At 44.9% G+C, this 23635-nt stretch overlaps 1 protein-coding gene across 1 annotated transcript in view; it reads right to left on the reverse strand.

Moving 5' to 3' along the window:
• Nucleotides 1-8290: 8290 nt before the first annotated feature.
• LOC121846743 overlaps nt 8291-23635 on the reverse strand; it is a 58076-nt gene continuing 42731 nt past the window's right edge. The window contains exons 3-5 of the mRNA XM_042323739.1: nt 14473-14553; nt 8693-8838; nt 8291-8478 (exon numbers count right to left, since the gene is read on the reverse strand). Of these exons, the coding sequence (XP_042179673.1) occupies nt 8291-8478; nt 8693-8838; nt 14473-14553 (415 nt within the window). The remainder of the gene's footprint in view (nt 8479-8692; nt 8839-14472; nt 14554-23635) is intronic.

The raw sequence follows: 23635 nt of genomic DNA on the forward strand, positions 1-23635 counted from the left end.
AACTGTACTGACGTCTTGCACCAGAAAGTTCTGTTGGTCTCCTGAGGCAGACCGAGCATTTCTAGATTTGAAGAGCCGATTCACCAACGCCCCGATTCTCTCTCAACCTGACACTTCCCATCAGTTCGTTGTGGAGGTGGATGCGTCTGATGTGGGGGTGGGCGCCATCCTGTCCCAGCGTAGCTCCACTGACGGTAAACTCCATCCCTGCACCTTCTACTCTTGTCGTCTTTCTCCAGCTGAAAGAAACTACGATGTGGGTAACCGGGAGCTTCTCGCTGTGAAGCTTGCCTTGGAGGATTGGCGTCACTGGTTGGAGGGAGCGGAGCAACCGTTTGTGGTCTGGACTGACCACATGAATCTGGCTTACGTGCAATCGGCTAAACGTCTCAACTCCCGTCAGGCCCGGTGGGCTTTGTTTTTTGGACGCTTCAATTTGTCCCTGACGTTCCGACCTGGGTCGAAGAACGGGAAGGCGGACGCCCTGTCCCGGATGTTCTCCAAGACGGAGGAGAGTGGGGCCAAGACTGAGACGATTCTTCCCCAGAACGTTGTCGTGGGAGCCGTTACATGGAGGATTGAGTAGGAGGTGATGGCGGCTCTTCGGACACAGCCCGGGCCCGATAACGGTCCACCCGGTCGGTTGTTTGTGCCTGAGTCGATTCGTTCTGCTGTCCTTCAGTGGTCCCACGCCAGCAAGATAGCTTGTCACCCTGGTGTTGCTCGGACTATGGCGCCACTGCGCAGACGATTTTGGTGGCCTGCCATGGGAGAAGATACCCGGAGGTTTGTTGCCGCTTGTCCTGTTTGTGCGCAGAATAAGAGTACCAATCGGGCCAGCTCTGGGCTTCTTCACCCCCTACCTATTCCCCGGCGACCTTGGTCGCATCTGGCCCTGGATTTTGTCACGGGGTTCCCCTCTTCTGCTTCTGTTGGTAACACGGTTATTCTGACCATTGTGGATAGATTCAGCAAGTTTGCCCACTTTGTTCCCCTCTCCAAGCTGCCTTCTGCCACTGAGATGTCCGAGATCCTGGTTAGGGAGGTGTTCAGGATCCACGGGTTGCCCTGTGACATTGTTTCTGACCGTGGTCCTCAGTTTACCTCTGCTGTCTGGAAATCCTTCTGTTTGACCATTGGAGCTACAGTCAGTCTCACATCTGGATTTCACCCCCAATCTAATGGTCAGGCGGAGAGAGCCAACCAGAAGATGGAGTCCACGCTGCGCTGTCTTGTTTCCTCTGATCCCACCTCTTGGTCCTCTCAATTACCCTGGGTCGAGTATGCTCATAATACTCTCCCTTCATCTGCCACTGGGATGTCTCCCTTCCAGTGCCTGTACGGTTACCAACCTCCCTTGTTTCCTTCTCAGGAGCGGGATCTCTCGGTTCCTTCTGTCCAGACCCACATTCGTCGTTGCCACCACACCTGGCATCGGGCCAGGAAGGCCCTCCTTAAGGTTTCTGACCGGTATCAGATCCAGGCGAATCGTCGCCGTATTCCTGCCCCCGCTTATACCGTCAGAGATAGGGTTTGGTTGGCTACACGGGATCTTCCTCTACGGACTGAGTTGAGGAAACTGTCACCGAAGTTCATTGGTCCGTTTGTAGTGGAGAAGATCATTCATCCTGTTGTGGTCCGACTCAAGTTGCCTGCTACACTAAGAGTACATCCCACCTTTCATGTCTCCTGCCTCAAGCCGGTTCTCCTCAGTCCTCTGTTGCCTCGTCCTCCTCCTCCTCGGAAGATCGGAGGTGGTCCTGTCTACACGGTGCGCCGCATCATGGACTCCAGACGGCGGGGTCGAGGGTTCCAGTATTTAGTGGATTGGGAAGGATATGGTCCTGAGGAGAGGAGTTGGATTCCTCGGCGTCAGATCCTTGACGATGACCTGCTTCGTGACTTTTACCGCCTCCACCCTGGCGCTCCGGGTAGTCCGCCCGGTGGCGTTCGTCGGAGGGGGGGGGGGTACTGTCACGAATCCCGTTTCCTGAGTCTGTTTTTTGCCTGTGTTCTGTCCTGGAGTGTTTTTCCGGCGTCCTGGAACGCACCCTGTCTGGTTGCCGGGCAATGTAGCCAGTTGGGAGTTCTGATTACCCGCACCTGTATCCCATCAGCTATCTGCACACCTGGTCCTGATCATCATCTCTCCTCTTCATAAGCCCGGACCTGACATCCATTCCCTGCCGGATCGTTAGCCATGAACAGTATGTTGTGCCATAGTATCAGCCTCAAGTTGGATAGAATTTGTTTTGTTTTGTTTTACGTATTGCTTGCCTTAAACTTACCTCCGTTTGTTCTGTCTTCAGTTACTCACCCGGATCATTTACCCCATTCCCGCCTGGTCGTCGGAGGATTCCGCTTCCCCATTGGATCCACCTATTTACTCCCATCAACTCACCACCGCTGCCCGCTACGCCACCTGGATATATCTACCCATTCACATTCACTTGTAAATAAATACTCACCTTCTTCCTACTCTCCTTGTCCTGGTCTGCTTCTGGGTTCGATTTTGAAAGAACGTGACAATTTATGTTTATTTATTTTCCCTTTTGTACTTTAGCTATTTGCACATCGTTACAACACTGTATATAAACATTCCGTTTGAAATGTCTCTATTCCTTTGAACTTTTGGGTGTAATGTAATGTTTACTGTAAAAAAATTTTTTTTTCAGTTTTGTATTATTATATTTCACTTGTTTTGACAATGATAACATATATTACCCATGCCGATAAAGCCCTTTGAATTGAATTGATTTGATTTGAGAGCGAGAGAGGATCCTCATGTTGTTGCCCAGAGAAAACCTCCCTGGTCTTTGTGGTTGAATCTGTGGTTGAATCTGTGTTTATACGTTCACTGTGTTGGGTACAGAGATGAGGTAGTCATTCAAAAATCATGTTAAACAATATTATTGCACACAGAGTGAGTCCATGCAACTTATTATGTGACTTATTAAGCACATTTTTAGGTAGGCTATTTTATGATAATAATAATAATAATGATTTTAAAAAATTAATGATAATATTAATTCATAATAATAATGGATAAGTAAAATAAAGTCTAGAATTGACTATCAACTGATCAAATCACTTTCTGTAATAAATAATATGTATAATACAATTGAGGGTTCATATAAATAATAATATAAAACATATTTTGTAGAGGAATAACATTTTGGGGAAATCAGTTCTAGACTTTATTTTCCTTATCCATTATGATTATTATCAATTAATATTATCATTATTTTAAAATAAAAATCATTATTACTATTATTATTATCATAAAATAGCCTACCTAAAATATTTATTGAGTTAAACTACGTACAGGAAATTAGCTTTTCCCTAGGTCCCTCAAATGAAACAAAATCATATATCTCAATAAATAATTATTTGAAACAATTATGTGAAATGGGGGCCCTGGTGAAAAAAGTTGGGGAACCTCTGATGTACACCTCTGGGGTAAATCTTTACAAATTAATAAAAAATGAAAAGCTGAAATGTCTTGAGTCAATAAGCATTCAAATCCGTTGTTATCGCAAGCCTAAATAAGTTCAGGAGTAAAAATGTGCTTAACAAGTCACACAATAAGTTGCATGGACTCACTCTGTGCAATAATAGTGGTTTTTGAATGACTACGTCATCTATGTACCCCACACATACAATTATCTGTACGGTCCCTCAGTCGAGCAGTGAACGTATAAACACAGATTCAACCACAAAGACCAGGGAGGTTTTCCATTGCCTCGCAAAGAAGGGCTCCTATTGGTAGATAGGTAAAAATACAGAAAAAGCAGACATTGAATATCCTTTTGAGCTTGGTGAAGTTATTAATTACACTTTGGATGGTGTATCAATACACCTAGTCACTACAAAGATACAGGCATCCTTCCTAAACTATAAAAATAACATCTTCAAGTATAACACCCTAAAGCTTAACAGCTTATTTTCATTGTGGATAAAAAGAGAGAATAGAGAATAGAGCACAGGCACAATTCTTGAGGAAAACCTGGTTCAGTCTGCTTTCCAACCGACACCGGGAGACCTTTCAGCCTGAAAATAACCGAAAAGTCCAAAATACTCTGAGTGTACAAAACATTAAGATCACCTGCTCTTTTGTCACGCTGCATCCTTTCAGTCATAGGTAAATTCATAGGGGGTAAACATCTCAGTCCCAAGGAAACAACAAACATAGAAAATACAGTCCTACATATCAGGACGATTCAGCGATACAAACATGGACTATTCACATCCTACAAACTTGGACTATTCACATCCTACAAACGTGGACTATTTGCAGACCTGCAAACGTGGACTATTTGCAAGCATAGAAACTTATAATGTTAGACAATTCATTTACAAAGGGATAGATTTTTAACCATGATATCTGCCGTTCCTTGGCTTTGTGCTAGAAGGGCATATTGAGGGTACATTCCAAGACAACAACAATCCAGATGCTTTAAGGACTAGATGAATTCTACCCCTTCTGTGGCAGACGGTAGCCTATATAGTTCCCAATCTTATTGAAACAGAGAGCAAATATTGGATAAGCTCAAAGATATTTAACTTGATTAAATTTCAGCCAGAAGTTGAGGGCTCTCAAAATTGTTCCCAGGTGTCTTAAGAAATGATTTGGCTATAGAACGAACTGCTGTGGTTGTTGTGTTTTCTCTAAGTTCTGGTTCGTTTTTTGTTCTGTAGCTACTGCTGATTCCTGTCCGTCTCACTATACTGTAACAAATTAGCAAATAATAATTATTATTAAATTATTATTAAGAAATGAAAACATGAGTAAATAATCAAACTCTTTATTTGATTCACATACAGATGTCATTTGTAATTCTGGGTGCTGTATATATGTTCAGAACTTTTGTGAAACAGCACAGTTGAAAAATAAATGGCAAATAGAAACTGGATGGTCTTCAGAGATAGGGGTTAGGGGTTGAGGGTAGCTGAAGGATGGGACTAAAAACAAACAAAAGATAACTAAATAAAATATACTGCGTCTGTAAAATGTATATACTGTAGTATGTACAAGGCATTCGGAAAGTATTCAGACCCCTTGACTTTTTACACATTTTGTTACGTTTCAGACATTCTACAATGGATTACATTTATTTTTTCTCCCTCATCAATTCACACACAATACCCGATAATGACATCACAATACCACATAATGACATCACAATACCCGATAATGACATCACAATACCCCATAATGACATAGCAAATTTTTTTTTTTTTTTTAAATGTTTGCAAATTTACTACAAATAAAAACGGAAATATAACATTTACAGAAATATTCAGACCCTTTACTCAGTAATTTGTTGAAGCACCTTTGGCAGAGATTACAGCCTTGAGTCTTCTTGGGTATGACGCTACAAGCTTGGCACACCTGTATTTGGGGAGTTTCTCCCATTCTTTTCTGCAGATCCTCTCAAGCACTGTCAGGTTGGATGGGGAGTGTCGCTGAACATTTATTTTCAGGTCTTTCCAGAGATGTTCGATTCGGTTCATGGCTCTGGCTGGGCCATTCAAGGACATTCAAAGACTTGTCTCGAAGCCACTCCTGCATTGTTTTGGCTGTGTGCTTAGGGTCGTTGTCCTGTTGGAAGGTGAACCTTTGCCCCAGTCTGAGATCCTGAGCTCTCTGGAGCAGGTTTTCATCAACAATCTCTCTTTACTTTGCTCCGTTTAAACAATTAAAATAAAATAAGGCTGTAACGTAACAAAATGTGGAAAAGTCAAGGGGCCTGAATACTTTCTGAATGTGCTGTATAAGCTGGAAGTAGAAGCCTAAGTGTTGTTGTCCACTAGTTAACTTCAATTAGGCAGGGTGGTGGTCGGGTTAGGGGAAAATAACAAAGGAAAATATATTTTAAAAAATATATATATATTTTATATATACATTTACCAAAAAAAAATATATATATGGGGGATTGGAAATGATGCAGGCAATTACATTTATGGAAGCTACAACCTATCTGAAATATTCAAGCTGATTCAGTGTTTCCTTGTACGTGTATCTTTGAAGGTAGCTGTTGGATGTTTCAAAGACAATCTAGAATGCTTTTTTAGCTGGTAGTTGAAAAGCTGACTATGTCTCATAGTCTGGTTGAACATGGTATTTATCTCCCGTATAGATGTTACATAATCTATACAATTATAACAAGCTAATATGTCTATGGCTTGTGTCCCAAATGATATCCGAGTGCCTGTGTAGTGCCGTAATGTTGACCGGAGAACTACGGGCCCTGGTCAGATGTCATTTGGGACACAGCCCATGTTAGTAACGCAAACATGCAAGTTACACAGATTACAGCAGCGTATCAATACTATACTATACACAGTATATAAACTCACACAAGGTATTTCAGTACCTCCTGTAGCTTAGTCTCAAAGTTAAATATGAGTTTTTAAGGGAACTAGAAGTTTCCGCAGTCAACCCGAGCTTTAGTAGGATCAATCTCTCAAGATATACACCGTGTCTTATAGATGTGATACAGTCAAATATTCACCCTTGCATGATTGACAATTTCTTCTAAAACAAGTTGAACTTGAAAATAACTTTTGGTGTTTATACATGCATTGTTTGATTTATCTATGATCAAAAATGAAATGGAGATTTTTCAATTAAAAGTTAAAAAAATGACCTGAACTAAATTATATAAATTAATTTGGTTGGAGGCAGTCATTCTGGTTAAATGTAATGTTTCTCACCTGTGGTAAGTAGCAGGAGACTACAGGGTATAAATAGTAATTCAACCAGTTTTGAAAATAAGAAACGGAACATTCTGCTCCATTGTAAAGTGCAAGGGTGCTAATATATTTGACAGCATCTGTAACAATAATAATATCAGCACTAACGAAGCCTGGCGTGGAATACGTTATTTCCTGTTATCAGAGTGAAATAAATGGACGACTCTGAGGGTAGTCCTGGTTAGGGTTTCTGAAGGGATCCATGGTCCTGGTTAGGGTTTCTGAGGGGATCCATGGTCCTGGTTAGGTTTTCTAAGGATCCATGGTCCTGGTTAGGTTTTCTAAGGGGATTGGTCCTGGTTAGGGTTTCTGAGGGGATCCATGGTCCTGGTTAGGGTTTCTGAGGGGATCCATGGTCCTGGTTAGGGTTTCTGAAGGGATCCATGGTCCTGGTTAGGTTTTCTAAGGGGATCCATGGTCCTGGTTAGGTTTTCTAAGGGGATCCATTCTGGTTAGGGTTTCTGGGGGATCCATGGTCCTGGTTAGGGGATTGGTCCTGGTTAGGGGATCCATGGTCCTGGTTAGGGTTTCTGGGGATCCATGGTCCTGGTTACTGAGGGGATCCATGGTCCTGGTTAGGGTTTTGAGGAGACCCATGGTCCTGGTTAGAGGAGATCCATGGTCCTGGTTAGGGTTTCTGAAGGGATCCATGGTCCTGGTTAGAGTTTCTGAGGAGACCCATGGTCCTGGTTAGAGTTTCTGAGGGGATCCATGGGAGTTTCTGAGGGGATCCATGGTCCTGGTTAGGTTTTCAAAATTCCAATAATTTTCCAAAAGTTCCAGTAACTTTGCCAAAATTACAATTTTTTCCCCAAAATTCTGGTAAGTGGATTCTGAATGACCTGATTATTCCTGCCTGATTAGGGATTCCAACCAGGATTTGGGGAAAATTACCAGAATTTTGCCTAGTGAACAGTAATCTGGTTTAAACTAAACGTGGCTTTGGTGAGTTGACTGAGTGAACATAACTAGTACATTTTTAAACATGGAAATTAATTTTGTAAAGTCCTGGCATTCATAACTTGAGACATTATTCGTTAAGACATGTGTTGGAATACAATAGATACAATAGGTACATAATATGGTTTCTATTGAATACGTATAGCATCCATAATTACAGGTCACAGCATGTAGTTCTGGTATTCGTTCTACAGGAAGAAAATATCAACTTTATATTAATGGACACCATCCCTCCATTTCAAGTCTGTTTATAAAGCCACGTCCAACGCAGCGGCTAGTCATTAGTGGTTAGCCAGTCTCACTGTATCTCTGGATGAGCACAGATCAACACCAGGAGTAGTAGAGGAGCACAGATCAACACCAGGGGTGCGTTCAACCAGGCGAACAGTTTGTGATTGTTAGCTAACAGAAGCTAACACATTCTATATGATTTGTGTAAGCAACAAAAATTAGCTAGCAGTCTGAAAAGATGTGGAGTGATGGAGCACAGATCCACACCAGGAGTCGTAGAGGATCACAGATCCACACCAGGAGTCGTAGAGGATCACAGAGCCACACCAGGAGTCATAGAGGATCACAGATCTACACCAGGAGTAGTAGAGGAGCACAGAGCCACACCAGGAGTAGTAGAGGAGCACAGAGCCACACCAGGAGTAGTAGAGGAGCACAGAGCCACACCAGGAGTAGTAGAGGAGCACAGATCTACACCAGGAGTCATAGAGGAGCACAGATCTACACCAGGAGTAGTAGAGGAGCACAGATCTACACCAGGAGAAGTAGAGGAGCACAGAGCCACACCAGGAGTAGTAGAGGAGCACAGATCTACATCAGGAGTAGTAAAGGAGCACAGAGCCACACCAGGATTAGTAGAGGAGCACAGAGCCACACCAGGAGTAGTAGAGGAGCACAGAGCCACACCAGGAGTAGTAGAGGAGCACAGATCTACACCACGAGTAGTAAAGGAGCACAGATCTACACCAGGAGTAGTAGAGGAGCACAGAGCCACACCAGGAGTAGTAGAGGAGCACAGAGCCACACCAGGAGTAGTAGAGGAGCACAGAGCCACACCAGGAGTAGTAGAGGAGCACAGAGCCACACCAGGAGTAGTAGAGGAGCACAGATCTACACCAAGAGGAGTAAAGGAAACAGAGGAACAAAGTATTTGTGCTTATGTATCCTGGTAAAACCTCTGAGGTTGCAGTCCATCCACTCAGATGAACATTCTGTGTATAGGTCTTTCAGCTCCAATGCCAGAGTTCTTCCCTGGATCTGACATTCCTGATTATGCAGGCCAGACAAATGACCTTTAAGTCCTAGATGTCTCTCCCTTACAGCTAACCAGTCCTCCTTCAGGTCAGCTTGTTGGGGTTGTGGACAAAAAAAAAGTAGTAGTTGTCATTACATTAAAGTAGTAGTTGTCATTACGTCCGCTGGCTATAGGTCGGTTACAGGAAATGCTCACTACCACATATATCTGTGGAAATATATATGCTGGTCTGCTATATATTAGACATCTTGGGAGGAAGTTTTGTTTTTCAGGTTTCTTTCTGGAGGTATGCAATTCCTCTAGAAGATATCATCAGCTGCATAACAAGGCATTCAGTCCAGCAACAGGTGCTATATGAAAAATCTAATATATCAGAAGAAATGTATGTACACTGTTCCGCCACATATCATTAAAAAGCCAAGGGTTTCCAGTTGTCTCTCTGTAGATATGTTGTTCCTTGCTGTATCAGGTATCAGTCTGTAGTTGAACTTTGTTGTTGCTGTATCAGGTATCAGTCTGTAGTTGTTGCTGAAGCAGGTATCAATTTGTAGTTGAACTGTAGTTGTTGCTGTAACAGGTATCAGTCTGTAGTTGTTGCTGAAAGCAGGTATCAGTCTGTAGTTGTTGCTGTAACAGGGTATCAGTCTGCAGTTGAACTGTAGTTGTTGCTGTATCAGGAATCAGTCTGTAGTTGATGCTGTAGCAGGTATCAGTCTGTAGTTATGTTTTTCCTTTGACTGATAGTCTGTAGTTGAACTGTAGTTGTTGCTGAAAGCAGACATCAGTCTGTAGTTGTTGCTGTATCAGGTATCAGTCTGTAGTTGAACTGTGTTGTTGCTGTATCAGGTATCAGTCTGTAGTTGTTGCTGAAGCAGGTATCAATTTGTAGTTGAACTGTAGTTGTTGCTGTAACAGGTATCAGTCTGTAGTTGTTGCTGTAGCAAGTATCAGTCTGTAGTTGAACTGTAGTTGTTGTTGTAGCAGGTATCAGTCTGTAGTTGTTGCTGTAACAGGTATCAGTCTGTAGTTGTTGCTGTAGCGGGTTTCAGTCTGTAGTTGAACTGTAGTTGTTGCTGTAGCAGGTATCAGTCTGTAGTTGTTGCTGTAGCAGGTTTCAGTCTGTAGTTGAACTGTAGTTGTTGCTGTAGCAGGTATCAGTCTTTAGTTGTTGCTGTAGCAGGTATCAGTCTGTAGTTGTTGCTGTATCATGTATCAGTCTGTAGTTGTTGCTGTAGCAGGTATCAGTCTGTAGTTGAACTGTAGTTGTTGATGTATCAGGTATCAGTCTGTAGTTGTTGCTGTATCATGTATCAGTCTTTAGTTGTTGCTGTAGCAGGTTTCAGTCTGTAGTTGAACTGTAGTTGTTGCTGTAGCAGGTCTCAGTCTGTAGTTGAACTGTAGGTTTTGATGTATCAGGTATCAGTCTGTAGTTGTTGCTGTATCATGTATCTGTCTGTAGTTGATGCTGTAGCAGGTTTCAGTCTGTAGTTGAACTGTAGTTGTTGCTGTATCATGTATCAGTCTGTAGTTGATGCTGTAGCAGGTTTCAGTCTGTAGTTGTTGCTGTAGCAGGTCTCAGTCTGTAGTTGTTGCTGTATCATGTATCAGTATGTAGTTGATGCTGTAGCAGGTATCAGTCTGTAGTTATGTTGTTCCTTTGACTGATAGTCTGTAGTTTAACTGTGGTTGTTGCTGAAAGCAGATATCAGTCTGTAGTTGTTGCTGTATCATGTATCAGTCTGTAGTTGATGCTGTAGCAGGTACCAGTCTGTAGTTGTTGCTGAAAGCAGGTATCAGTCTGTAGTTGTTGCTGTAACAGGTATCAGTCTGTAGTTGAACTGTGTTGTTGCTGTATCAGGTATCAGTCTGTAGTTGTTGCTGAAGCAGGTATCAATTTGTAGTTGAACTGTAGTTGTTGCTGTAACAGGTATCAGTCTGTAGTTGTTGCTGTAACAGGGTATCAGTCTGTAGTTGTTGTTGTAGCAGGTATCAGTCTGTAGTTGAACTGTAGCAGGTATCAGTCTGTAGTTGAACTGTAGTTGTTGCTGTAGCAGGTATCAGTCTGGAGTTGTTGCTGAAAGCAGGTATCAGTCTGTAGTTGTTGCTGAAAGCAGGTATCAGTCTGTAGTTGAACTTTGTTGTTGCTGTAGCAGGTATCAGTCTGTAGTTGTTGCTGAAGCAGGTATCAATTTGTAGTTGAACTGTAGTTGTTTCTGTAGCAGGTAACAGTATGTGTTCCTGTTGACTGATAGTCTGTAGTTTAAAGTATGTTTGTTGCTGATAGTCTGGTTTCAGTCTGTAGTTGTTGCTGTAACAGTATCAGTCTGTAGTTGAACTGTAGTTGTTGCCTTAGCAGGTATCAGTCTGTAGTTGTTGCTGCAGCAGGTATCAGTCTGTAGTTGAACTCTGTAGTTGTTGCTGTAACAGGTATCAGTCTGTAGTTGTTGCTGTAGCAGGTATCAGTCTGTAGTTGTTGCTGTAGCAGGTAACAGTCTGTAGTTGAACTGTAGTTGTTGCTGTAGCAGGCATCAGTCTGTAGTTGAACTGTAGTTGTTGCCATAGAAGGTATCAGTCTGTAGTTGTTGCTGTAGCAGGTATCAGTGTGTAGTTGTTGCTGTATCAGGTATCAGTCTGTAGTTGTTGCTGTAGCAGGTATCAGTGTGTAGTTGAACTGTAGATCAGTCTGTAGTTGAACTGTAGTTGTAGCAGGTATCAGTCTGGAGTTGTTGCTGTAGCATGTATCAGGTACTCAAGTGTGTTAGGGCAGGTAGACACAGGACATTGTTTCTCCTGTTCAGGTGACTAGTAACAGGTATCAGTCTGTAGTTGAACTGTAGTTCCTGTAGATTAGAATAGTCTCTAGAGTTCCTGGATAGCAGGTATCAGTCTGGAGTTCTGTAGAATAGTCTCTAGCTGTCCTAGATAGGTAGTCTCTAGTTGGGATAGGATGTACTAGCTGTCCTGGGAAGATGTGTCTAGTCCTGGATAGAATAGTAGACCTGGACAGGACCTGGATGAATAGTTTCCTGGATGGAATCCTAGCTTCCTGGTGAATAGTCTCTAGCTGTCTGGGATAGAATCCTAGCTGTCCTGGGAATAGTCTCTAGCTGTACTGGAAGGATAGTCTCTAGCTGTCTGGGAGAATAGTCTCTAGCTGTCTGGGATAGAAGAGTTTCTATCTGTCCTGGATAGAATAGTCTCTATTATCTAGATGTCCTGGATAGAATAGTCTCTAGCTGTACTGGATAGGACAGTCTCTAGCTGTCTGGGATAGAATAGTCTCTAGCTGTCTGGGATAGAATAGTCTCTATCTGTCCTGGATAGAATAGTCTCTATTATCTAGATGTCTGGGATAGAATAGTCTCTACCTGTCCTGGATAGAATAGTCTCTAGCTGTCCTGGATAGAATAGTCTCTAACTGTCCTGGATAGAATAGTCTCTAGATCTGGAGATCCCTGGATAGAATAGTCTCTAGCTGTACTGGATAGAATAGTCTCTAGCTGTCTGGGATAGAATAGTCTCTAGCTGTCTGGGATAGAATAGTCTCTATCTGTCCTGGATAGGATAGTCGTTATCTAGCTGTCCTGGGATAGAATAGTCTCTAGCTGTCTGGGATAGAATAGTCTCTAGCTGTCTGGGAATAGAAGAATAGTCTCTACTGTCCTGGATAGAATAGTCTCTAGATGTCCTGGATAGAATAGTAGTCTCTAGCTGTCTGGGATAGAATAGTCTCTAGCTGTCTGGGATAGAATAGTCTCTAGCTGTCTGGGATAGAAGAGTCTCTATCTGTCCTGGATAGAATAGTCTCTATTATCTAGATGTCCTGGATAGAATAGTCTCTAGCTGTACTGGATAGGACAGTCTCTAGCTGTCTGGGATAGAATAGTCTCTAGCTGTCTGGGATAGAATAGTCTCTATCTGTCCTGGATAGAATAGTCTCTATTATCTAGATGTCTGGGATAGAATAGTCTCTATTTGTCCTGGATAGAATAGTCTCTAGCTGTCTGGGATAGAATAGTCTCTAACTGTCCTGGATAGAATAGTCTCCTGATCTCCTGGATAGAATAGTCTCTAGCTGTACTGGATAAGAATAGTCTCTAGCTGTCTGGGATAGAATAGTCTCTATCTGTCCTGTCTGGTCTGGGATAGAATAGTCTCTAGCTGTCTGGGATAGAATAGTGTCCTGGATGGAATAGTCTCTAGCTGTCCTGGATAGAATAGTAGCTGGGATAGAATAGTCTAGCCTGTCCTGGATAGAATAGTCTCTAGCTGTCCTGGATAGAATAGTCTCTAGATGTGTGGGATAGAATAGTCTCTAGCTGTCTGGGATGTCTCTGGGCTGGGATAGAATAGTCTCTAGTTGTCTGGGATAGAATAGTCTCTAGATGTCCTGGCTGGCTGGGATAGAATAGTTTCTAGTTGTCTGGGATAGAATAGCCTCCAACATCATTGACTGAGTTGAGTTAACTGCCAGAGGCAGGGCAAGGAGGAGAATGCACAACAAGCCTCTGCAGTATGTCTCAGCAGGCGTCGTGTTGGACAGATAAGACAGGGTAGAAGATAGATCTACTTACTGACAGCAGAATCAAAGAGCTAATCTTGTCTCTAAAGCATTCACAGGTTGGCTAATCAGTTAATATCCAAGTGTGATGTGAAAAAAAGTGTCTGAAATTGAAAGGTAACATTGGATATGTGAATCCACTGACCTGATGGGGCCTAAACCATCTAATATATAGCTGATGTGGTAGGACCTAGACCTGTCAGCTTTAGCTGATGTTTGAAGACAATTTTGTAAATCTGTCATTTAAATCTGATAAAAGCCACATAAGTGTCTATGTGTGTGTGTGTGCATGCGTTAAATCAATTGGCAAAGGAAAACGACATTCTAAAGTCTGCTATCCTCATTGAAACAGGCCTTGGTTGAGTGTGTGATCTGAATATCAATACTGTTGTACAGTGGAGTAGTACTTAGTCCTAAACTCTTCATTACAGCCACAGAGGAATACGAAATAAGAAATTATATCAAAACATGACTTGTCTGTGGTGTGTGTGTGTGTGTGTGTGTGTGGTGTGTGTGTGTGTGTGTGTGGTGTGTGTGTGTGTGTGGTGTGTGGTGTGTGGTGTGTGTGTGTGTGTGTGGTGTGTGTGTGTGTGTGTGTGTGTGTGTGTGTGTGTGTGGTGTGTGTGTGTGGTGTGTGTGTGTGTGTGTGTGTGTGTGTGTGTGTGTGTGGTGTGTGGTGTGGTGTGTGTGTGGTGTGTGGTGTGTGGTGTGGTGGTGTGTGGTGTGTGGTGTGTGTGTGTGTGTGTGTGTGTGTGTGTGTGTACCAACCTGTCAATGCAGAATCTGCTGCACTCCATGTCCGTCTGCTCTGCACACACACAGCGCTGTGATTCCTTCCCTCCTCCTCCTCCTCCTCCTCTTCCTCCTCCTCCTCCTCCTCCTCCTCCTCCTCCTCCTCCTCCTCCTCCTCCTCTTCCTCCTCCTCCTCCTCCTCCTCCTCCTCCTCTCACTGAAGCGACGTACACGCTGGGAGCTTCTGTAGCTGGACATACCGTACGGCACTGTACGCCTACACAAACACACACAGGCAAATCATTAGCATAGGGGTGGCAGGTAGCCTGGCAGTAATGTAGCTGTTAGAGCATTGGGACAGTAACCCAAAAGGTTGCTTGTTTGAATCCCCAAGGTGGAAAATTCTGCTGTTCTGCCACTGAGCAAGGCACTTAACAACTTCTCTCTGAGTGACGATGACATCGCTTAAGGCAGCCTTCTGCATCTCTCTGATTCAGTTTCAATTGAAAGCATTCAGACTAGGTTCCCCATGTACCATACCGTACATATCAATAGGTTCCTCTTCCAATTGAACAGCTTTATTTAATTTGTTGCAAATCTATTTTTAAATAAATATTAGTATATCTAGAATATCTACAACACATGGGTGGGGGAGAAGAGGAGGAGGAGAGAGAGGGTGGAGGAGGAGAAGAGGAGGAGGGAGAGAGGGTGGAGGAGAGAGGAGGGGGAGGGAGACGGTGGAGGAGAAGAGGAGGGAGAGAGGGTGGAGGAGCGGAGGAGGGAGGAGGAGGAGGAGGGAGAGAGGGTGGAGGAGAAGAGGGTGAGGAGGGAGAGAGGGTGAAGGAGAAGAGGAGGGAGAGAGGGTGAAGGAGAGAGGAGGAGGAGAGGAGAAGAGGAGGAGGGAGAGAGGGTGAAGGAGAAGAGGAGGAGGGAGAGAGGGTGGAGGAGGAGGAGGGAGAGAGGGTGGAGGAGGAGGAGGGAGAGAGGGTGGGGGAGAAGAGGAGGAGGGAGAGAGGGTGGAGGAGCGGAGGAGGGAGAGAGGGTGGAGGAGAAGAGGAGGGAGGAGGGTGGAGGAGAAGAGGAGGGAGAGAGGGTGGAGGAGGAGGAGGGAGAGGAGGAGGAGGAGGGAGAGAGGGGGTGGGGGAGAAGAGGAGGAGGGAGAGAGGGTGGAAGGAGAAGAGGAGGGAGAGAGTGTGGAGGAGGAGGGAGGAGGGAGAGGAGGAGGAGGGAGAGAGGGTGGAGGAGAAGAGGAGGAGGGAGAGGGTGAAGGAGGAGGAGCGGAGGAGGGTGAGGAGGAGGAGGAGGGAGAGAGGGTGAAGGGAAGAGGAGAGGAGGAGGGAGAGAGGGTGAAGGGGTGAAGGAGGAGGAGGGAGAGAGGGTGAAGGAGGAGAGGAGGAGGGAGAGGGTGAAGGAGGAGGAGGGAGAGAGGGTGGAGGAGAAGAGGAGGAGGGAAGGAGGAGGAGGGAGAGAGGGTGGGGGAGAAGAGGAGGAGGGAGAGAGGGTGAAGGAGAAGAGGAGGGAGAGAGGTGTGGAGGAGCGGGAGGAGGGAGGAGGAGGAGGAGGAGGGAGAGAGGGTGGAGGAGAAGAGGAGGAGGGAGAGAGGATGGAGGAGCGGAGGAGGGAGAGGGGTGGAGGAGGAGGGAGAGAGGGTGGAGGAGAAGAGGAGGAGGGAGGGAGAGGTGAGGAGGAGGAGAGGAGGAGGGAGAGAGGTGGAGGAGAGACGGAGGGAGAGGGGTGGAGGAGAGGAGGGAGAGAGGGAGGAGGAGGAGGGAGGAGGGAGAGAGGAGGAGGGAGGAGGGTGGAGAGAGAGGAGGAGGGAGGAGGGTGGAGGAGAGGAGGAGGGAGAGAGGGTGGAGGAGAAGAGGAGGAGGGTGGAGGAGAGGGTGAAGGAGAGGAGGAGGGAGAGAGGGTGGAGGGAGGAGGGAGGAGAGGAGGAGGAGAGGAGGAGGGAGAGACGGTGGAGGAAAGGAGGAGAGGAAGGAGGGAGAGAGGATGGAGGAGTGAAGGAGGGAGAGGAGGAGGAGGGAGAGAGGGTGGAGGAGGGAGAAGAGGAGGGAGAGGAGAAGGATGGAGACGGAGAGGAGGGGAGAGAGAGGATTGATGAGAGGAGGAGAACGGAGAGCGAGAGGAGGAAGAGAGGGTGAAGGAGGAGGAGAGGAGGAGTGAGAGAGGCTGGAGCAGGAGAGTAAGATGGTGGAGGTTGGAGGTAGAGAGGTGGAGGACGACGAGTAGGAGGGTGGAGGAGGTTGGAGGTAGAGAGTAAAATGCTTCCCAAGTGGCACCCTATTCCCTATATACCTGCACTACTTTTGACCAGAGCCCCATGGCCACTTTAATGAATAGGGTGTCATTAGGGACACATCCTCTCTGCTTGCTGTACTTCACGTTACAGTCTCTATCATTCAATTTAATTAAATTCAAAGGGCTTTATTGACAGGTGAAACATATGTTTACATTACCAAAGCAAGTGAAATAGATCATTTAAAAAGTGAAATAAACAATCAAAAATGATCAGTAAACATTACACAAAGAGACATTTCATATGTTTTGTTATGTTGTGTTTTAGTGTTTTTAAAGATGTGCAAATAGTTCAAGCATGAAACGAAAATAAATAAACATAAAGATGGGTTGTATTTACAATAGTGTTGTTCTTCACTGGTTGCCCTTCTTTTCTGGCAACAGGTCACAAATCTTACTGCTGTGATGGAGTGCTAGTATTTATCAACATTGGGTTTGTTTTCGAATTCTTTGTGGGTCTGTGTAATCTGAGGGAAATATGTGTTTCTAATATGGTCATACATTTGGCAGGAGGTCAGGAAGTGCAGCTCAGTTTCCACCTCATTTTGTGGGCAGTGAGCACATAGCCTGTCTTCTCTTGAGAGCCATGTCTGCCTACGGCGGCCTTTCTTGATAGCAAGGCTATGCTCACTGAGTCTGTACATAGTCAAAGCTTTCCTTAAGTTTGGGTCAGTCACAGTGGTCAGGTATTCTGCCACTGTGTACTCTCTGTTTAGGGCCAAATAGCATTCTAGTTTTCTCTGTTTTTTGGTAAATTCTTTATAATGTGTCAAGTAATTTAATTATCTTTTTGTTTTCTCATGATTTGGTTGGGTGTAATTGTGTTGCTGTCCTGGGGCACTGTGGGGTGTGTTTGTGTTTGTGAACAGAGCCCCAGGACCAGCTTGCTTAGGGGACTCTTCTCTAGGTTCATCTCTCTGTAGGTGATGGCTTTGTTATGGAAGGTTTGGGAATCACTTCTTTTTAGGTGGTTGTAGAATTTAGTCTCTCTTCTGGATGTTGTTCATTAGCGGGTATCGGTCTAATTCTGATATGCATTATTTGGTGTTTTAGGTTGTACACAGAGGATGTTTTTGCAGATTTATGCATGCAGAGTCTCAATTTGGTGTTTGTCCCATTTTGTGAATTCTTGGTTGGTGAGCGGACCCCAGACCTCATAACCATAAAGGGCAATAGGTTCTATAAATTATTCAAGTATTTTTAGCCAGATCCTAATTGGGATGTCCCTTCTTGCCTTGTCTTTCAGATCGATCACAGCTTTCTGGAAGTTACCTGTGGCGCTGATGTTAAGGCCGAGGTAGGTATAGTTTGTTGTGTGCTCGAGGGCAACGGTGACTAGGTGGAATTTGTATATGTGGTCCTGGCGACTGGACCATTTTTGGAACACTATTATTTTTGTCTTACTTATTTACTGCCAGGTCCCAGGTCTGACAGAATCTGTGCAGAATATCTAGGTGCTGCTGTAGGCCCTCCTTGGTTGGGGACAGAAGCACCAGATCAGCAAACAATAGACATTTGTCTTCAGATTCTAGTAGGGTGAGGCCGGGTGCTGCAGACTGTTCTAGTGACCTTGCCAATTTGTTGATATATATGTTGAAGAGTGGGGCTCAAACTGCATCCCTGTCTCACCCTACGGCCCTCTGGAAGAAACGTGCAACCAAACACTTGTTGTTTGTGTACATGGATTTTATCATATCATATGTTTTTCCCCAACACCGCTTTGCATCGATTTCTTATAGCCCTCATGCCCTATTGGTTCAAAGCTTCCCTTTAAAAAGCTTCCTTTTAAATCAACAAAGCACTTTGTCTTTGTTTTCTGTTTGTTTGTCAATTAGCAGGGTGAATACTTGGTCTGCCGTACGTTCATTTGGTAGTACATTGTTTTCACTAAAGAAATGTAGAAGTCCGCTGTTAATGATAATGCAGAGGATTTAACCCAAGGTTGCTGTTTATGTATATCCCACTGTAGTTATTGGGGGCAAAAAGATGGAAGCTGTTTTTTTCATACAACTCCACTTTGTGTTGTTTGTTTAGTGTGTTCCAATTTTCCCATAAGCGGTTAGATTCTATGGATTCTTCAATTATATTGAACTGATTTCTGACGTTCTATTTCTCTCTCTCTCTCTCTCTCTCTCTCTCTCTCTCTCTCTCTCTCTCTCTCTCTCTCTCTCTCTCTCTCTCTCTCTCTCTCTCTCGGAGCTGCAGGCTGGAATGTTGTGATCAAGTCAAGACATTGAGGAGAACTGTTTTTGTTTCACACTAAGAGATTAACAATTACAACATTTTTGGTGTAAGAAGTAAGAGCTGGCTGTCTGATCGGAAAAGTTTTTATTATTTATGAACGTCCTGTTCTGACAGTAGACACCCTATACCCTCTTTAGTGCATTACTATGGGCCCTGGTCGAAAGTAGTGCACTCTATAGGGAATATGGTGCAATTTGGAACACTGCCCTAGTTGTAAGGATCTAATGAGAGGCCCCATTACTGGAACTAATAGCTGCAGAGCGGATCTGAGTGAACCTGAGTTTAGCTGAGTGGCGCTGAGAGGTGCTGAGCGGAGCTGAATGGATCTGAGAGGAGCTGAGTGTAGCGGAGTTTAGCTGACTGGAGCTGAGTGGAGCTGAGTGGAGCTGAGAGGTACTGAGAGATGCTGTGCGGAGCTAAATGGATCTGAGAGGAGCTGAGTGGAGCTGAGTTTAGCCGAGTGGAGCTGAGTGGAGCTGAGAGGTGCTGAGTGGATCTGAGTGGATCTGAGTGAAGCTGAGTGGAGCTGAGTGGAGATGAGTGGAGCTAATTGGAGCTGAATGGATCTGAGTGGAGCTGAGTGGATCTGAGTGGAGCTGAATGGAGCTGAGTGGATCTGAGTGGATCTGAGTGGAGCTGAGTGGAGCTGAATGGAGCTGAGTGGATCTGAGTGGAGCTGAGTGGAGCTGAGCGGAGCTGAGGGGAGCTGAGTGGAGCTGAGTGGAGCTGAGGGGATCTGAGCGGATCTGAGTGGAGCTGAGTGGATCTGAATGGATCTGAGAGGAGGAGCTGAGTGGAGCTGAGAAGTGCTGAGCGGAGCTGAATGGATCTGAGAGGAGCTGAGTGGAGCTGAATGGATCTGAGAGGAACTGAGTGGAGCTGAGAAGTGCTGAGCGGAGCTGAATGGATCTGAGAGAAGCTGAATGGATCTGAGAGGCGCTGAATGGATCTGAGAGAAGCTGAATGGATCTGAGAGAAGCTGAATGGATCTGAGAGAAGCTGAATGGATCTGAGAGGTGCTGAATGGATCTGAGAGAAGCTGAATGGATCTGAGAGAAGCTGAATGGATCTGAGAGAAGCTGAATGGATCTGAGAGAAGCTGAATGGAATTGAGTGGAGAGATGTGGAGAGAGGTGAAACTTTACATACTGAGTCATAGCATCATTCACCAAGTAATTTCCTGCCACGAACTCCTGCCACAAACTCGGATAACTCCTGCACCACAACCTGTTGCATCAGCCTATTTTGTTCATAAGTGTTTGTGTCAACACCTGCTATCAATTAGCCAACTAGCTAGCTAGGTTTCAATGGAGACCGTTTCGCCTGGAATAGCTAACGAACGTTTCCAGCGCTGTAGAAGCTGTGTTTATTACGCTCTTGTCCGGGACATGATTGACAATCCGGAGATCCAATGCGGCAATTGTTTGCTAGTTGAGGATTACAGGAATGAGGTGGCTAGATGATTGTTGACTACAGGAAAAGGAGGACCGAGCACGCCCCCATTCTCATCGACAAGGCTGTAGTGGAGCAGGTTGAGAGCTTCAAGTACCTTGGTGTCCAAATCAACAACAAACTAACATGGTCCAAGAACAACAAGACAGACATGAAAAGTGCATGACAAAACCTATTCCCCCTCAGGAGAAAAGATTTGGTATCCTCAAAAGGTTCTCCAGCTGCACCGTGGAGAGCATCCTGACCGGTTGCATCACTGCCTGGTATGGCAACTGCTCAGCCTCTGACCTCAAGGCACGACAGAGGGTAGTGCCTACGGCCCAGTACATCACTGGGGCCAAGCTTGCTGCCATCCAGGACCTCTATACCAGGCGGTGTCAGAGGAAGTCCCTAAGATTGTCAAAGACTCCAGAAATCCTAGTCATGGACTGTTCTCTCTGCTACCGCACGGCAAGCAGAACCGGTGCGCCAAGTCTAGGACCAAGAGGCTTCTAAAACAGCTTCTACCCCCAAGCCATAAGACTCCTGAACCTCTAATCAAATGGCTACCTAGACTATTTGCATTGCACCCCACCCGCCCCATCCTTTATGCCACTGGTACTCTCTGTTATTATCTATGCATAGTCATTTTAATAACTCTACCTACATGTACATATTACCTCAATTGCCTCAATTAATCGGAGCCCCTGCACATTGACTCAGTACCGGTACCCCCTGAATATAGTCTTGCTGTTGTTATTTTACTGCTGCTCTTTAATTATTTGTTCCTTTTATTTCTTATTATTCTTTTATTTTTTAAACTGTATTGTTGGTTAAGGGCTTGTAAGTAAGCATTTCACTGTAAGGTCTACACTTGTTGTTTTCGGCGCATGTGACTAATAAAATGTGATTTGATTTGATTTATCCTTAGCAAGCTAATTTTAATCATTTGTGAACTTATGGGGAAAAAGCCAATTAGAACTCTCTCCTATGGCTGAACGCCGATCGGGCCTGATGGATGTTTCCTCACCTTGTCATCTGTCCCTATCTGAATGGCCTGTGCTACCTGGAACTTGCCTACATACAAAGTCGTCTCCATCTGCTTCTCCTCCTCCATTTTGTAGTGGAGTAGAAAAATAACAACAAGAGGTTTATTCCAATCAACGCAAAGTTGTGGAAACTGAAGGCGGCGGCATACTGCAAAGAAGACTACGCTGACTCCAACTACGCTGACTCCAACTACGCTGACTCCAACTACACTGACTCCAACTACACTGACTCCAGCAGCGGCTTAGAGTTTGGCTCCTTTCCCTCTATCTGGACCTGACGGGCGCTGCCTGCTGTGGGATGAACAGATCAGTGGGAGCAATGGGCCTATATCTGCTTCTCCTGGTCCCGTTAAAGGTTCCGTGTGAGGTGAGGGTTAGGCAGCTCTATCCCCTTCTCCGGCTTTTCAACGGTGAGAAATATCTCAGTTCCTGGAGCACAAGTACAGGACATCAATAAGCTGTTCCCTAACATTTTAAACCAGCATCAGGAAATTGAGTCTATCATAGTTAATGTGGGATTCAATGACATTATGAAGGGCAGCTCAGAACAGCTGAAGATGGATTCCAAAGAACTGATTGGTTCTCTGCTTGATACCAACAAACAGACCATAATATCTGTCCTCTGCCCTCCCTAAATGGTGGCGTTGAACGGTTCAGCAGACTTCCATAACTGGCTCCCAGACTATTACAGCTCTGTGGGTGGAACATTTACTGACAATTCTGATACCTTCTGGAAACAAAGCTTGTTTTATAAGGAGGAAATGATCCACCCAAATCATTTGGGCTCCTGGATCCTTTCACAGCATTATAAGGTTGTGTTGAGACAATGACTTATCAATGACCCAAACCCAGCTCAGTTAATACCTACCATTGTGTCGCAGAGTTGTCATAATGCTTCAGCAAATATACATGATCTCAGGTGTGCTGGAAGACAGAGTAAGTAACCTAATTGATGTCCCTTCAACTGCCCTGAATACCTCTTGTGATACTACAGCTATTGTATGCAGTAATCATGGGCCAATGAACCAGAGTTATACTGTTAGCACTGTGTGCCCTAGTAGGAAGTTCAACTCACCTTGCACTAACATCAATAACATGAGCATGTCTACTTCTGCTAAGCTTCCCAGTAAAGCAATGAAAACAACCAACCATCCCCAAAAAGTGCTAAAAATAGCCCACGTAAACATATGTAAATTACTGTGAAATGTAGCTTAAAAGTGGCCTTTACAATGAAGCTAAACCTCTCTCTAACTGGTCTGACGCTGGTCAATGCAGTAGAGCTACACATCTCTCTAACTGGTCTGAAGCTGGTCAATACAGTAGAGCTACATCTCTCTCTAACTGGTCTGAAGCTGGTCTATACAGTAGAGCTACACCTCTCTCTAACTGGTCTGAAGCTGGTCAATACAGTAGAGCTACACCTCTCTCGAACTGGTCTGAAGCTGGTGTATACAGTAGAGCTACACCTCTCTCTACCTGGTCTGAAGCTGGTCAATACAGTAGAGCTACACCTCTCTCGAACTGGTCTGAAGCTGGTCAATACAGTAAGCTGGTCTGAAGCTGGTCTATACAGTAGAGCTACACCTCTCTCTAACTGGTCTGAAGCTGATCTATACAGTCTACCTGGTCTGAAGCTGGTCTATACAGTAGAGCTACACCTCTCTCTAACTGGTCTGAAGCTGGTCTATACAGTAGAGCTACACCTCTCTCGAACTGGTCTGAAGCTGGTCTGTAGAGCTACACCTCTCTCGAACTGGTCTGAAGCTGGTCTATACAGTAGAGCTACACCTCTCTCTAACTGGTCTGAAGCTGGTGTATACAGTAGAGCTACACCTCTCTCTACCTGGTCTGAAGCTGGTCAATACAGTAGAGCTACACCTCTCTCAAAATGGTCTGAAGCTGGTCTATACAGTAGAGCTACACCTCTCTCTAACTGTTCTGAAGCTGGTCAATACAGTAGAGCTACACCTCTCTCTAACTGGTCTGAAGCTGGTCAATACAGTAGAGCACCTCTCTCTAACTGGTCTGAAGCTGGTCAATACAGTAGAGCTACACCTCTCTCGAACTGGTCTGAAGCTGGTCAATACAGTAGAGCCTGGTCTGAAGCTGGTCAATACAGTAGAGCTACACCTCTCTCGAACTGGTCTGAAGCTGGTCAATACAGTAGAGCTACACCTCTCTCTAACTGGTCTGAAGCTGGTCTATACAGTAGAGCTACACCTCTCTCTAACTGGTCTGAAGCTGGTCAATACAGTAGAGCTACACCTCTCTGGTCTGACTGGTCTGAAGCTGGGTCTGAAGCTGGTCACAGTAGAGCTACACCTCTCTCAAAATGGT

Source organism: Oncorhynchus tshawytscha, linkage group LG07, assembly GCF_018296145.1.
Source record: "Oncorhynchus tshawytscha isolate Ot180627B linkage group LG07, Otsh_v2.0, whole genome shotgun sequence".
NCBI classification, from domain to species: Eukaryota; Metazoa; Chordata; class Actinopteri; order Salmoniformes; family Salmonidae; genus Oncorhynchus; species Oncorhynchus tshawytscha.